At 36.5% G+C, this 16,011-nt stretch overlaps 1 protein-coding gene across 5 annotated transcripts; it reads left to right on the top strand.

Annotated features, from left to right (window-relative positions):
* Positions 1-128: 128 nt before the first annotated feature.
* nt5c1aa (5'-nucleotidase, cytosolic IAa) lies at positions 129-11,375 on the top strand. Of its 5 annotated transcripts, none has more exons than XM_027006357.2 (8): positions 129-303; positions 570-695; positions 2,505-2,549; positions 4,324-4,491; positions 5,032-5,161; positions 8,359-8,481; positions 10,017-10,201; positions 10,511-11,375. In XM_027006357.2, exons 2-8 carry the CDS (start codon positions 573-575, stop codon positions 10,865-10,867), a joined length of 1,131 nt encoding a protein of 376 aa, XP_026862158.2. In that variant the 5' UTR covers positions 129-303; positions 570-572; the 3' UTR covers positions 10,868-11,375. The 5 variants fall into 5 exon arrangements, with proteins under 5 accessions (XP_026862158.2, XP_026862157.2, XP_026862159.2 ...); XM_027006356.2 differs by having other exon boundaries at positions 565-695; XM_027006358.2 differs by lacking the exon at positions 129-303 and having other exon boundaries at positions 460-695; positions 4,324-4,437.
* Positions 11,376-16,011: the final 4,636 nt, after the last annotated feature.

Genomic DNA, 16,011 nt, shown 5'->3' with positions numbered 1-16,011 from the left:
CGCTGTTGTCTTTTCTTGGAGTTGGAGACATGAAGAACATGCAAGGTAGTGGGATATAGATGGACGTGGTGGGGGTTGGGGGGAGAGAGGGAGGGAATAACACAGGGGGGTGGATATCAACACAGCACACAAGCAGAGGATTGCAAGCATCACATCAGAGGGGACAGGACACAGAACACAGCGACACCCCATACCAGCAGGAGCCAAGCCAACATCCCAGTTACATGCAGAACTAGGGGCTGTTCCATCTGCAGAACTAACGGACACTGACAAAACCACGTTGTTCTGGCCAGGAGTCATACGGTGTGTGTTTCTGTGTGTGTGTGTGTGTGTGTGTGTGTGTGTGTGTGTGAGAGAGAGAGAGAGAGAGAGAGAGAGAGTGATTGTGAGTGTCTGAGTGAGAGAGAGATAGTGAGTGAGTGAGAGAGAGAGAGAGAGAGAAAGAGAGAGAGAGAGAGAGCAGATGAATGGGAGAGTGTGCATGTGTGTTGTCAGTTGTGTGAGGTAGGCACTACTGGAACCATGGTTAATGAATGGAATAGAAAAGAATGACTCTCTACCCAGGACAGGTCATGAAGGGCCAGAACCCCATGCCCTTAACCCCTCCCCCGAATTCAAATGGTGACAGCAACGATTCCTGGGATGAGAACAAGGGCTTCTGTGAAAGTGTGGGTCCCACCAAGAAGCCTCAAACAGTAAGTCTTCCTAGTGTCAGTATGGTTGTATCTTCTCCATCATTGAAACATCAGTGTGTTAATTCAAATTTTATGTGCTTTCAGCTGTGAGCTTACAAATCTGAATGTTTTATTTTATCCCTTGATCTTTTGCTAGTTTTTTTCACTGTTGTACAAGGATACAGGGAAGTTCTATAGAGTACAATAAGTTAGATATTTACCTTTCACATCACATGTGTTTCTCGGATCACTTCTCAGTACCTAAATGTATAAAACAACAAACTGGTGTGCCTTAACACTCTATGCAAATGAACAAGTAAATTTGTTGTCTTGAAAGATGGTTTGTGCATGACAGAGCTAGATTTTTTGAATGATAGCCAGGCAGTGGATCACTAACCATTTGATGTTTTACTGTCTGGTGGTTTAATGCTGTTTGTGTCAGGCTTGATAAAAGAGACGCAGAACATAATCACATGTCCACAATTTGGAGAGGCTGGTTAAGTAACAGAGCTAAAAGGGGAGGGATAATATCATTTGATCTGGAGCAGGTGCGGCTCACGTCAAGCAGTGCTTGCTTTGAGCATGGTAATGCTGATGTCAGGATATTGCTATGCTGTCTGTCAAATGCAATGGCAATAACAATGTGAGAGTGCTGACAATGCAAAGACAGTGCATGCAGACAATAAGTCAAACAACAAGTCAAATAATGTAGATGGTTTTGTTATATAATGATAATGATCAAGCTGATTGCTTAAGACAACAAGAGGGAACCAGTTTTGGATTTCATGTAAGCTTGTAACAGAAATTGGCAATATGAATGAATGACCTACACTGAGCAGATTTGTGAATGAGAAAACATTTTGGGCCCTGAATAAAGCCACGTGTAGGTGTTTGAAATAAACAGCAGGCTTGTCATCCCATGATGCATGCCATTCCCTCCCACAGTCTTTCATTCCTTTATGCCTTCTAGATTCACTACTCTATTAATAAACCTTTTCCCTTGTAACCCTTTGCTATCATCTCCTCTCCTCACATTTGCCCCTTACCTGGCAATCTTGCAATCTGTTAGCTAGAGAAAACCCCATAGCTATCAGAGTGACAAATAGCTCTGGAGTGTGTCAACTTGTTGCCCTTGTATCAGGAATTAGTCCAACTATAGTTGAAAATATGCAGTGTAGCAACCATAACACATTAACCATTCTATTCTTCAGGAGTGTCATGCAGGTTTCCATACTATTTTGGCTATATTTGAAGTACAAAAAGCCCACAACACAATCTGGGGCTCAGGTATATGTATCTGTACTTACAGTGTAACTAAAGATTCTCTTCTGAAAGGTCAGAGTTTGCACTATAAATATCACCACACACAACAGAGGCAGGATTAGGGAAGCATTTCCATGCACTAGGCTACATAAACAATGCCACAGGATAGTTCCTTCACTTCTCAGCATGCTGCACTTCTCTGTCGCTTTTCTCTGACTTTCCATATTATATGCACACTGAAATTTACACATTTACTGTCTAGTATTTTGTATGTTTTATATATATTCAAATAATGCTGTTTAAATCTGTGCTACTATGTGTCTTTTACGTTCTAGTTTTATTGTTTAGTTTATTAGGAACACCATTGTAATGGTTTTATGTAATGGTGTAATGGTCTGCTATGAGATGTAGTCCACAGTAACCCGTCAGTCTGTGATTTTAGTATTTTAATAAACCTTGCACCCAAACCCTTTCTATAATTGTATATGCACTCTTATTACATAGCCCTTCACTTAGATTCCTTACACTTATTTCTTAGAGACTGACATGAAGTGTGCTTTTATAAAGGAACCTGTGAGACGTGCCAGGAAGGTGGAAGGAGGCATTTTCTTTGTAAGTATTCCAGAATTTGATCAATGAGATCAGGTTATAGTGATTTCAAACCTTCCCGCTTTACTCAACATCTTGTTTCAGGATGACATTGCATTAAATGTATGGTCTTCTGGTGAATTACACTAACACTACATTCTTTTTTTGCAAAGCACTTTTGTAACAGGCAAGTAACATTACATTGGGTAGATTTTAACATAATAACAAAAAAATGCAATATCATGGATACTTATACTATGTGTTGAACATTTTATAAAAATAACTGAAGTTAGCAAATGAACAGACATTTGTGTTATTTAAACAAATTCAGATTTTCTGAATAATACACAAACAACATTTTTATAAAGCCAGTATTAGTATCAACATACTGGCCCTGTTGTATTTCTGTTCCTAGTTTGAGTAAATGTCAATATGTAATATTTCTTGTAATATTTCTTGTAGGTAAACTGCGTGTGATAGTAATATGTGAAAAAGTATTTTTTACAGAGTAAACTACAGTACTAATTTTTATTAAGGAGACATAACAAATCATGTTAAAAATTAATTATACATATAGAATACATAAACAGTATATCTTAGGGCAGTGACCACAGACAGATTCTCTGACAAATCATGTAATCATAATTTCAATGAATTGTAATTTGTAATGTTTAGTTTTCTGCTACAATACTATAATTTCTGAGAAAAGCAATGACTAACAAGAAACTTGATTCACACATCCTCATTATTTATTTATTTATCTATTTATTTAGTGAGAAAAGACATTTCCTCTTTTTTCAGAATAAAAACCAGATCCACTAACTGCAATGGTATCAGCTTCATAACAGTGGGCTGTGTGTGTTTTTGTGGTTAAATGGGGGAAGTGTCACACTGCAATTAATGGGCATGTGTCCAGGTAGCACAGCTTTACTTAGCCCAGGACAGCTCTTATGTGTCATACGTCAGTATGCCTGCACTGGGCCTGTAGAATAAACGCCACCTCTCTTTGGTAGTATAAGAGAGTGTTGTAATGTTCACTGTGTCCCCAAGCTAAAGTCATGCAACATTCTGAGTTAAGTATTTATGCCAGTAACAGTAACTGGGGGCCCTTTAAATTTTATGATATCCTTAATATAATCCCAGAGCACCCTTCCCCCATCTCCCACCCAGAACCTTTTACTCCCGGTAAACCACAACTTCCTCCAGTGCAAGTGATGCAGTCTGCCTTGAACAGAAATGCCAAACCTGTCTCCGGTTCCTCAAATGTCTTCCAGAGAGGCTGAATTTCACCTTGTTACAAATGCTCTCCACTTACATGACTTGCCCTTTTATCATCCTCCTGGGAACACACCAATCAGGGGCAAACCCTGAATGCTCTGATGCTCATGTGGCACTGCATACACCATGGTATGCCTGTGTTGTTTAGCTAAATTCACTCCCTAAGCTGACATTCATTTTCTGTTGGCACCATCTTATGCTAGCATGTCGACTGAGATGAAGGAGGGGTAACAGATTTTTTTTTCAGCCAGTCAATATTATCCCTTTTCTTATTTAAATATCAGTAAGCAGTCAGATCTTACAAATTTTCATCTAAATTTATAGATCAAAACAACTCTTATTTGAAACCATATTTTTCCAGCATTTAATCAGTTCTGCTAAGATGTGGGAGAATGATTTTAGTTTGCATTACAGGCATGCATCCCATGTGAAGGTCTACAAAGACTTTTATCCCATGTGTCATTACTTGTTTTAGCTGTGAAGACTGTGTATCACATTGGTATTTTCATTCCTCATTCAGCCAAAGCCGGAGAACGCAGTCACCATAGCCGTTTCATCTCGGGTGCTGTTCCGCACAGAGAAAGAGCAGAAGGTGTTTGAAGAGAAGGGTGTGGAGGAATACCTCAATTATCAGGTGCAACATGAGAATGAGCCTTTGGCCCCAGGCCCTGCATTTCCCTTTGTTAAGGTAACACACAAAGACATGGAGACCCCTGCTGCACTAAATTACTGACAACAAAGTATAACCATAATAATACTATGTAGTCTATTCTGAACTAGAAGAGCACAAGTCTATTCCATTTTTTTCTTTTTTAATAATATAACATAAGTAATTTAAGTAATATTATTGAAAGACACTGCCTTGGCTCATTTTAATCAGTTTTAACCGATTTAGCTAACGGCATGTAACAATATATTCATCATACTGTTCAATGAAAGATACATTTAAAAAAATCTCTTTACTCTAGGCTCTTATGTCACATTTGTCAAAAGGCAACAAATGGTTCAAACGTTCAGTGGCAGAAAAGCCAGGAGCAAATCACAGGACAAAGGGTGATTAATGTAGCCCCAAGCATTTATTCCCTAGAACACGTCATTAATGATAAATTGCAGACTCCGCAAGTGAAAGCAACCTAATTGTTTAACCCTGTGTGTATCTCCATTGGAAGTACATCTGTATGTTTAACATGGTAGGAAAGACAGAACACCCATCTGTGTGTTCTTTCAGGCCCTGGAGGCAGTTAATTCACAGTTACGGGAGCTGTACCCTGAGAGTGAGGAGCTCTTTGATATTGTGCTGGTGACCTACAATCATGCCCATGTAGGGGTGAGGCTTATCAACACCATTAACCACCACAGTAAGTGTCATCTGACCTCCTTGTCACCTTGGTTAATAAAGACAAAAAGGCCAATATAAATTCAGCAGCACAAATATTATGCAGACCATAACACGGCAGACAGAGAAACCCCTACACCATAAAAAGTATTGTATATATTCTAAGGGTAATGTTATTTTCAGGGGCTGATCCAGTCATGAATTATGTGCTGAGATTTCATGTTTCCCCATGAAGTCCAGGGTAATTTCCCACTCTTCAGCCTGAGGGGGGCCTGTTTGTGTATTTCCTTTAAACCTCCTTCTGCCTCTGGTTACTGCAAAACTTCCATATTATCTCAGCTGCTGCCATTTAGCACTATCTTCAAAGATGAAGGCAGAAACAACTAGAAATGAATCTATAACTTTTTCTACAAAGTCTTAACAGTAACAACAACAATCATAAGTCCACCGTACAAATCAAACATATATGGAGCATGTGGGGAGGTTGCATGCTTTAAACTTTATTACTTTCAATCTTATAATCTTTTTAGATTAGTTAAATAGATATTTTGCTTTGTGGTGATTGTGTTTAAAGAATTATGTCACATATTCTTTAAAATATGCCTAAGCTTCTTAATTGTGCAAATATGTATCCTTTAAAGTTTGTAAACAAAACACCACCAACCTCCAAGACCTCCCAAATGCACCACCTTTGCCGACCTCAGCTTTGTCTGAGATAGACTGATAGGATGTGCTCCACCGGGTATATGACAAAATAACCTTGTTTTTAAATTTGAAGAATTACATTTTAACAGTGGGAAACAAAGTGTGCATACATCTGAGTTCTCATCTTGGGACGCAGAAACATTCACAGGTCTCTGCCTTTCACTAAAAGTCAATGGCAACTGTCCACAGTTCTGTGCAAATGAAACAAGTTAACAGAAATCCTTACAAAAATGTCATTAGGTAAAGTTCCAAAGGACCAGGTCAAACTACCTTGAGTACCAAGACACATCACTGGCACAGCTTAATTTCATGCAATTTTCAAGCAATTTTAGTGCATTTTGCATTTACTGTACAGTGTAAACAGCAAAACAGTGACGTGAAGGACATATTCTATTAAAAAATCATGAGTAAAATACCCATACAAACTTTATTTATTGAAAATCTATAGACAACATTTATTACTGTAAATTCCATTTTATGTAGATGGTAAAATGTAAAAGGTGTATTTTCATATAGCAAATCACACTTTTTCAATATATTATACGTTTTCAAATATTGCTAAATCATCGTTTAGCTTCTCATAGAAGTTCTCATGGGAGTCTTTATATGTTTATGTCAAGCTTATTGACTTTATTTTGCGATTTTATTTTCGTGGCCTTGTCCATACTGGAAGCAGGAAGTTGTGCTTAAATGTGCTATTACTGTTATATACTGTATAGCATGCTCTAAATAAAATGCAAATTTTATGAAAACAAGGAGATTTATAATTGGGTTTTGAAGCCATAAATGATAGCAAGAAACTGCCTCTGTCTCTCAATTGCTTTCTAAAGCATCTGATGAGCTTGGGCCATAAAACTTATTATAACTGATAGAAATAAATGATTATACTGTTCTGGAAAACAATAAACTGATTATATTTAACTGTAATTGCAATATCTTTATACATACTGACTACCAAACCAATTTGTATATCAGCTTACTTAACATTTGACATTAATGTACAAATGCTTTGTATACACATCACTGTTGAACTTAGTAACAGGCCATTAGTAACATATTAAGTATCAAGTTGTCCACTGAGCCTCCATGTCCTTCAGTAAGCCTGAGATGGGGATTTATGAGGTAAATCTCACTAGGTCGTGCCATTTTTCTTGACATTTACTTTAGTAGAGGTTATATATCCAGCTGGCCAATCATATCTTCCCAGAGAGACAATCTATAACTTTTAACCTTCGTGTCATAAGCCAGCTACTTCCTGCTCAATTCCCCACTGTGAGCATGTTTGATGTGGTTTGATCATCCTGGTGGCCAATTCACAAAACCAATAAGTGACTGCCCATTTTCTGGCCTCTTAAACAAAAACAACAAATAAATACATATTGTGTGACATATAATTTTTAACTTTTTATTTTAATAGTGTGTAATTATTTAAAGTATTATGTAATTAGTAGAATAACAAAAAGCTATTTGATGGATACATTATTTAAAAGTTACTTAAAACATAAAACAAAGCAGTATGTTTTCCTTTGATATTACAATAATAAATGCTGGACTGTTGTTATGCTTCCGGTAAATCAGCTGGGACTATCCTTCAGATGAGTTTCCCAATTGTAATGAATTAATATTTGAACAAAAACATCAAGGAGAAGGTTGAAAACCCTCTCACGCTCCGTTGCTCATCTCCTGGGGAAAGTAGGGGTGTAGGGTTCTTCCTGTACCCCCCAGTATCTTAAAATAAACCAGCCAGCTACTGAGCCAATCAGTTCTAAACTTTCATGTTCCCTAATCTATAGCCTTTTATGTTCCTATTCCCAATATCTTTTAAGCCCTAGATGGTAGATGGTAAAATAAAACATACATTAAACATAATTTGAATTTTCAGTTACTCTGTGACACGTTATGCTCACTCTCTTTACCCCCTGCCTGCCTTCAGTAGCCTGAAGGAGAGATGGAAAGGATCCCACCTGCAAGCAATTTTAGTCTTAGCATGAAACCTAAATCAAGCCACCTAGCAGTGATGACTTTCCCTTATGAACAGTAGGCTTGGACACCTATGTTTGCTGAGGCAGAGGACTGTTAGCTAAAGAGGGTGCAGGCATCAACATTCCCATGACTCATTTCCCATCATCTTGAATATTGACAGTTTAGTTGCACACTGAGTGAAAAATGTCTTTAAAGTAAATCTTTCTATTCAAATGTATGGGTGTCTTTTGCTCTAGAAGACTGTCAGTAAGTTAAGTATTTTTACTCAGTTCATTAAAAAGAAACTTGACAATGATTTGTTAGTTGCTGCAAATTGCTTACTTCCTCTGTATAGCCTTAATAGCATATTTTTGTTTAACTAAAGTTTCTATTGAATCAAAACTCTTGATTATTGTGGTTTCAATCTCACATTTGACAATTACATTCTTCAGGTGACTTTCCTCTGATTCTGTGGCCTGGTGACTGTATGCTGACTTGGCTGCAGTGTATGATGACTGTGCTGACTATGACTATGTTTCATGCTTTTCTCAGATCTGTTCATTGAGCGCTTCTGCATGACAGGTGGCAGCAGCCCAATTGGCTACTTGAAAGCATGGCACACGAACCTCTACCTGTCTGCTGATGCAGAGAAGGTGCAAGAGGCCTTAGCTGAAGGTGAGCAAGTCTACAGGAACACTAGACACTGGGTGAATCACACATTCCCTTTCATTTACATAATAGCAATATTTAATGATTAAGTACAGCATTAACTTTTTCATACGGTATTTTATATGGTATTTATCACAAGACATTGACATGCAAAGGCTAAAAAGGCTGTGAATGGCTTGAATGACAACAGATGACCAAACACTGGAATGTTTCCCTCAAAATAGATATGATTTTTTTTTAGACACACAGAACTCAAGCATCCTACCAATCAATTTCTATTCTTTAATAAAGCATTTCCAGTTATAGATTAATAATTCTCAGCAGGGTTTGAAAATTTTTTTAATGAATGATACAGGCTGAGTAGATAAGTTGTAGTATATGCAAGCGCTGCAGTGCAGTATATTTAGACAGTAACTGGAGATGTATCCTGACAGGGATTTTGAAATGAAGTTTTGTGTAGCCAACTGGACAAGTTTATCCCAAGGACATTGCTTATGTTCTCTGATTACAGTATTCACAGTACCATTACTAGTGTATGTGCATTCAGTTCTGAAGAAAATTAAGGATTTGTTTGTTTGTTTGTGTACAGTGGGGAGGGGTGTCACTCTTGTTAGATTTTACATAAAGGAGTAGACAGTTTTCAGCTGCCAGATCTTTAATTGCACAATCACAAAGAACTAAAAAAAAAATATTACCTCAAATATGGATTCTGAAAGTGTGGCATTTTTCTATACTTTTTGAGTTTTAACATTAGTAGCAAAGCTTAACAAAGTTATTTCTTAAAATAATACTAAATTAACAAGGTATAGTTTACTTTTTGATATGTGCTGTGCAGGGATGTATAAACATTTTGAAGGGTGGCTGCTGTAACCTGAAAAAAGGTCACACTCCACCCCCTTTCATTCTTCTCTTTTAAAAAGAAGCTTCAATATGTAAGAATCTAACGTTACATTCTTTCATATAGCTATTTATATGTTAACCAGCTAGCTAGCATATGTGGACATTTTTATTCACAGGGAATCCCCACTGGTTATACCATAGTTAATAATTTCCACAACTTTAAAAGACTCACCCGGTGCTCTCACACAACATCAAGAATAGCTACAATATTACATGACAAGGGGCATAAGGAACGATCTGCATCAGTTTTTTCTCTCTGTGTGTCCCACGAAGAACGGCTGTCATAAAAAGCAATTTGGTGTAACTTTAGCAAGTATGGGCTACTTGTATTTATGCAGCCACAGCAAAAATAAAACTATTATTCTTATTATTTCCTCCATAGGGACAGATCAGCTAAATATTGTAAATAGGTTGTTGCTCGGGCAACTTTAGCCCAGCCTTGTGTACGTACTTGGTGTTTTATGTGTGATGGTCCAGTAGCCTATTTGCTATGCAGTCCAGTAATAAGTCCACTGTTCATCACTGGGTTAAAAGTGTCATGGATCCTGCCTTGCCTTCCATATTGATCTGTGTTCAGTTCTTCTTCTTCTTCTTCTTCTTCTTCTTCTTCTTCTTCTTCTTCTTCTTCTTCTTCTTCTTAGGAATTGCAGCAGCTACCATGTTTATGCCAGAGAAGCAGGTTGAGGTGTCTGAGACCCAGTTGAGGGTAGCCTTCGATGGGGATGCTGTTCTTTTCTCTGACGAGTCTGAGCGTATATTTAAAGCTCATGGTCTGGACAAGTTCTTTGAACATGAGAGAGAAAATGAGCACACACTTCTAGAGCATGTAAGCACTAACATTTGATTGCAAAAAACAAAGAAAACAAAAAAGGTTCAGAAAACTTTCAATTGTTGATATAGTTTGCTTTTTGAAGATAGTTTGTTTGCTTTTAAACAGTTTCATGCAGTTGTTACTTCTTGAGCTCCTTCTGACATTGTGAAAATTCTTGTCAGATAATAATCGAATGATAGTTAACATCTCTTACTTCGCTACAAGTATTTTATAGCAATATATGCACCGCCGCTACAAGACACTTTCACTGCAGTAAGCTTATAGTGAAATATGAGTTTCTCACTGATTTTGTACATATTTTAGGGTCCACTGAAGGGTTTCCTCGAGGCTCTGGGAAAACTGCAAAAGAAGTTCTATGCCAAGGGCCACAGATTAAACTGCCCCATCCGCACATACTTGGTCACTGCTCGCAGTGCGGCCAGTTCAGGCATCCGTGCCCTAAAGACTCTGCGTGCCTGGGGTCTGGAGACTGATGAAGCCCTGTTCCTGGCTGGGGCCCCGAAAGGGCCCATGCTGGAGAAAATACGACCACACATCTATTTTGATGATCAAATGTTCCACATAGAAGGTGCTGCAGAGAGGGGTACTATTGCTGCACATGTACCATATGGAATAGCACAGATGTACTCTCACAGAAAGAGCACCAACTCTGCCAAGTAGCAGTAGCAGAATGCAGCAGGAAAAGCCAAGAGATATTCAAATGAGTGTGCCAAGCAGCAACACTTGTTTTACACATATTTGATTTTCATCAATATTATTTTTTGCCACAAAAGTAATAACTAAACTCACTGGTCGCTAATCTACTTTCAATTTGATGGCTGGTGCTAACTTTGGCATTACAACATACTGCCACAGTTGGAAGAAAAATTCAACCCCACACTAGTCCTGCCATTATGTTTATCTGGTTTCATTCATAATTGTGTAAATATTTCAGTGCAGTTAGATGAAACTTAAACTATTGAATGGTAGTTCTCTCTATCATTATTCTTTTTTTCACATGATATACATGAAGTAAACTTAGTAATATGATGGAGTTAAATATATATTAAGTATTTTCTCCTTATAAGACAGATAAAAAAGTCAGATGTTCTGTAAAGGCAGAAAACTGTATAAAAGATACACAGTTTCTTTAAGTAGGAGAAACATACTGTAACTTTGTGTATGTTTATGATATGTTATTGTATTCTTATATATATATATATATATATATATATATATATATATATATATATATATATATATATATATATATATATTCTTGTGATAACTTGGAGTGAACCAGGATCTTTGCAAAAAACCAAACAAACAAACAAACAAAAAAAACACAAAAACAAAAAACCTCTCATAATGTTCTAAGAAGTCACAAAATTGAAAGCCATAAGTGATAGTAATTGTTATTTCTTGTTACTTGTTCTTGGGGTCATCAGTGATCATTGGTTTGCCTGTGAACAGATGAGAGAAAGAGTGAATAATTTTTCATGAGCAAAATATCTCTGCAGATAAAAGTCACAGATCAACACTGAATTGGAATCAGCACCCCTAACCATAGTTCAGATTTAGTTCAACCTAATGGCATGCTACTCCAAAAAGCTCTCCAAATTAATAAAAATTGAAACATTATTATATTTGACTAGCAAAATTTTAGCAGAAATACCATTTAAATACATTTAAAATATTTTAAAATACTAATGTATTTACAAATCTCAGCTTTTAAAAAAAATATATGCCTATGTACTTTCAAATACTACCCTCTGCTGGATAGTCCTAGTTTCACATCTTAAATTCAAAACAAATTGAAGTCATATTTGTGTTTAAGCAGAACACGAATTTTAGAAAAGAAACTGGATTTTGAATATTGCAATGGGAATAATTTAAAATCTATATTTCTATACCATTGGCTAAAATACTTTTAAAATTTGTAGTATTGCTTATATTGCTGGGAGTATATTTTATGGACATAAATAAATATTTTATAAATAATAAAAAATAGGTTTTTAACAAATAAAACAATAGTAATAATCATAATAATAAAATACATTTCACTGCAGCTATATTTCAAATATGTTTTTTTTTTAAGTTAAAATGTTCTTAGTCAAGTTGCTCCACTCAAGTTGCTACACATCAGATACAAACTTTATTCAGTCAGTATTGCTTCACTACAGTTATTTTCTACAACTGCAGTAGAATATCTTGTTTCTTAATCAGGCTGACTGATTTATTCTATTATTAATTATTAAGTGTTAATTCATATCATATTAAAATCAACCAGGCTGACAGCAAAAGCTTGTGACAGGTTATCTATGAAGCATACAATAAACCTTTTAAAATAATAGTACAAACAAATAAATGTAAACCCAAACAAACAAAGTCTCTGTGAATATATAAAGTATTAGTCCCTATAAATTTTAGATATTTTCTTTCAGTGTTTTTCTGAGTGGGATTCTGAGATACAGTAATCTCTTTTTGTCATGAGATGGTACATAGAATATCACTCTTAGAGACCGCATATAAAATTCTGCAGTTTTATTGTGTGAGACATTGTCTCATGGGCATATGCTTACATGTAAAGCATGTGAGTAAACATGTTTAACATGTGTTTTAATGTCTAATCCAGCAAGATTAAAACAGTGGATTAGAGAAACAATTCTATTTAATGCTTAAATTGCCAGTACTAGATATGTAATACATATATGTTTAATTTTCAGGCATTTATAGAGGTATAAATGTTCCTTTTAATTAAAGACAGGAAGTAATGTATAAGAACTTATATCAGAATATTATTATCCTGCTTGAGAGGAAATTCAGTCCTAATCACCTGCATGCACAGACAAGTAGATTTGTACAGAGGATTAGATCAAACTAGTACAGGTTACATATAATGTTAATCAGTGTCTTTTCAAAAGAGGTTAAGAGCTCAGGTGTATTCAATATTTTTATTGTACTGTTTATGCCTTTATAAGGTCTTAAGTTTACAACTGTTTCTTTTAAATTATGAATTATGAATATTAAAATAAGTATCCAGGGTCCTCATTCCAGAATTTTGTTGGTAATGCAATTATTAGTCTTTATTCCAGCTGAAGATAATTAATAGTCAATATGAATGGAAACTAAATGTTTGATATCCCTGCTTGTGTGCAACTGCATGGGTTTGCTTGCTTCTCCCTGGGTTGTGGAGAAATTATCTCTAGATGTGGCAGTCTAATCTGCTCAGTCTTAGTACTTGAGGTGGATCCTAATGTAAATTTGAACAAAGTATATAATTTCATGGGGATTGCAAATCTCTTTTGCCTTCAGAACGTATGTGTATTGTGGCAAAGTAGCACAAAATGTGTTATCTGCTCTAGAATTAGCATGAATTCTCTTACAAAGGCTACATAAACAAAAGTATGATTCAGTTACTTTCTGTTTAGAGTAAGAGATGAGGGTTCAAAAGAAATAATGGAAAGTTTCTTCCTCTAAAAAATGTCCCTTGTAAGGGTGATCTTTTTTGTCATGCACATCCTAAAGATCACATTAGGTGGCAGCAGTGATGTTTATATGGTTTAGCTAACTAGAGAGATATTCTTAAAAACCTCTTAAACTATCTGAACTGGCATAGACACTGCACAAGGACAGCTGCATATGTCTAATTGAACAAAGCCTCAACCTGTGGGTTTGAATATGAGATCTAAACCCAGCAGTGTGCCCAGACAGAACATGCCATATCAGTTGCTTTTAAACCACTGATGCCCCAAATGACAGATCTGCTTTGTGCGGCATCTTATGCCTGAGTTGGTAATCACTGATACAATCATCTGTGATAAAGAATCATTGTGTTTGTGTTATAAAAGGGGCTGCCAGTATAGCACTCTGAACTGATTTCTCCTGTCAGTTCCAACAGTGCAATGTGTGTGGCCCTGCTGGGCAGGCAGGTGTGGTGATGAACTGGAGTAGCATCAGCCAGCTGTGTCTTTCTGTTGCCGAATGATTTGTGGATCCATCACTACGCTTAGTGGTTGACCAGAGCTTGTCTCCATTTTATAAGTGTGGAGGCAAAGATAAAGGGCTGGAGAGACAACACTGCTAGCACCCAATCACACCCAGGGTGGGTATAAATTGCCCATCTGAGTAATATCCTGTTAAATAGAATTTGAGATTATTGAATTTTTACTAAAACAGAGAATTTTTACTAAATTCTCTGTATATTCAAAATAGATCACAGGAACTGATCAATTAAATAATTATGTAATTTGCTTCTATTTTTTTTTTTAAAGTCAGATATCTTACAGAAAAAAAACAGCAGGAATGTGCTCTCTTGTCTCAGCACCACCTTATATATGCTCTGTCAGTGCTGCTTCTCTCTACTGACTGGGAAACTGTTCTGGGCAGATGGACTGGGCTCAGGAGGGCAGACACAGCTTCGGTGTGTTCTGCTTTGTCCGTCTGCTGGCTAGCTGCTGTAGACTTGCTCTTGGTGCTTTTACTCCTCTGGTTTTCCTTATCTTTTATTCAGTTCACTAGTGCAATCTGATGAGTTAGTGTAGAAAACCCTTTGCTGAAGAGATGTGTATTATTTTTATAGTCATGTACACAAATAAATTTATTTTACAACATAATTACGAATGTGAGGCTACATTTGTCTGCCGCATTGGTGTGTTGTCTTGCTTATGGCATTTGAGGTTCTAAATTGTCTAATTCAAACAATTTCTGAACTCTAGAAGCCTTACAGCTCATCCTAACCACTTCACTCAGCCCGGGAAGAGTTACTGCTAATCCCTAGAATCACTTGCAACTCATTTAGTGGCAGATCTTTATTCTTATATAGCTCCTAAACCCTGAAATATTATTGCAAAGGATGTTAAGAACATGATATCTGTTAGGCTTAATAGTAGAAATACATAACTGAACTCTATACCTATTTTTTAATCAAGATCAGAAAATCATAATTGTTACAGCTGGTATCTCATTTAAGTTTTATTTTATTTTATAATTTATCCTTTTAGTATTTTTTTATTTCTTGAGCATACTTTATTAACAATATAAATTTTAATATTTAATCCTTGTAAAAGCCTTTACATGAGATTTTGGAATTCAAATGAGAAGTGCTATATATAATAAAGATGTTTATTTAAACAAAAGCTAGGCGCATATTAATATCTAAGATCAGGTGGGCACACATTAATGCCTTAGGAAGTTTTCAAACAAGCAAGATATTAAATCTAGAAAAGACTATTACAACATTATATGGAATGATGATAAAAAATAAAACTATAAAAACATATTAGAGAGAGATTCTAAAGTCATAATCATTGCTCAGTGCTGTTTGTGGTGAGTGTGATGCTGATAAAATTGTTTGTACATGTGACAGCTCTAAAATGGACTGCCCTCATTTTTAGGACATTTCAACCACAAGACATTTCCTTCTGCATCCACAAACCACCAGGGATGTCTGATTAGGAGATACTTCCTGCTATTTATCAGATCTTGCCACCTTAATTGATACATTTCACTCCACTCACTTCCTCACTGAACCCACCTTAGATCCAAATGATACCAGATAATGTATGCCCTAGCAGAACTTAAGACTGTCGCAGTGCTGCTGTGCAGCTGGTGTGTGTCTGTGTGTGCGCACGCGCGCGCACGTGTATGTGTGTGTGTGTGTGCATGTGTTTGTGTGCGTGTTCGTGCACGTGCGTGTACGTGTGTGTGTGCGCGCGCGTGTGTGTGTGTGTGTGTGTGTGTGTGTGTGTGTGTGTGTGTGTGTGTGTGTGTGTGTGTGTGTGTGTGTGTGTGTGTGTGTGTGTGTTTGAGTCTGCTGCAGATCT

The sequence above is a fragment of the Electrophorus electricus genome, chromosome 8, assembly GCF_013358815.1.
Source record: "Electrophorus electricus isolate fEleEle1 chromosome 8, fEleEle1.pri, whole genome shotgun sequence".
NCBI lineage: Eukaryota > Metazoa > Chordata > Actinopteri > Gymnotiformes > Gymnotidae > Electrophorus > Electrophorus electricus.
This window is presented reverse-complemented; position numbering and strand designations above follow the sequence as displayed.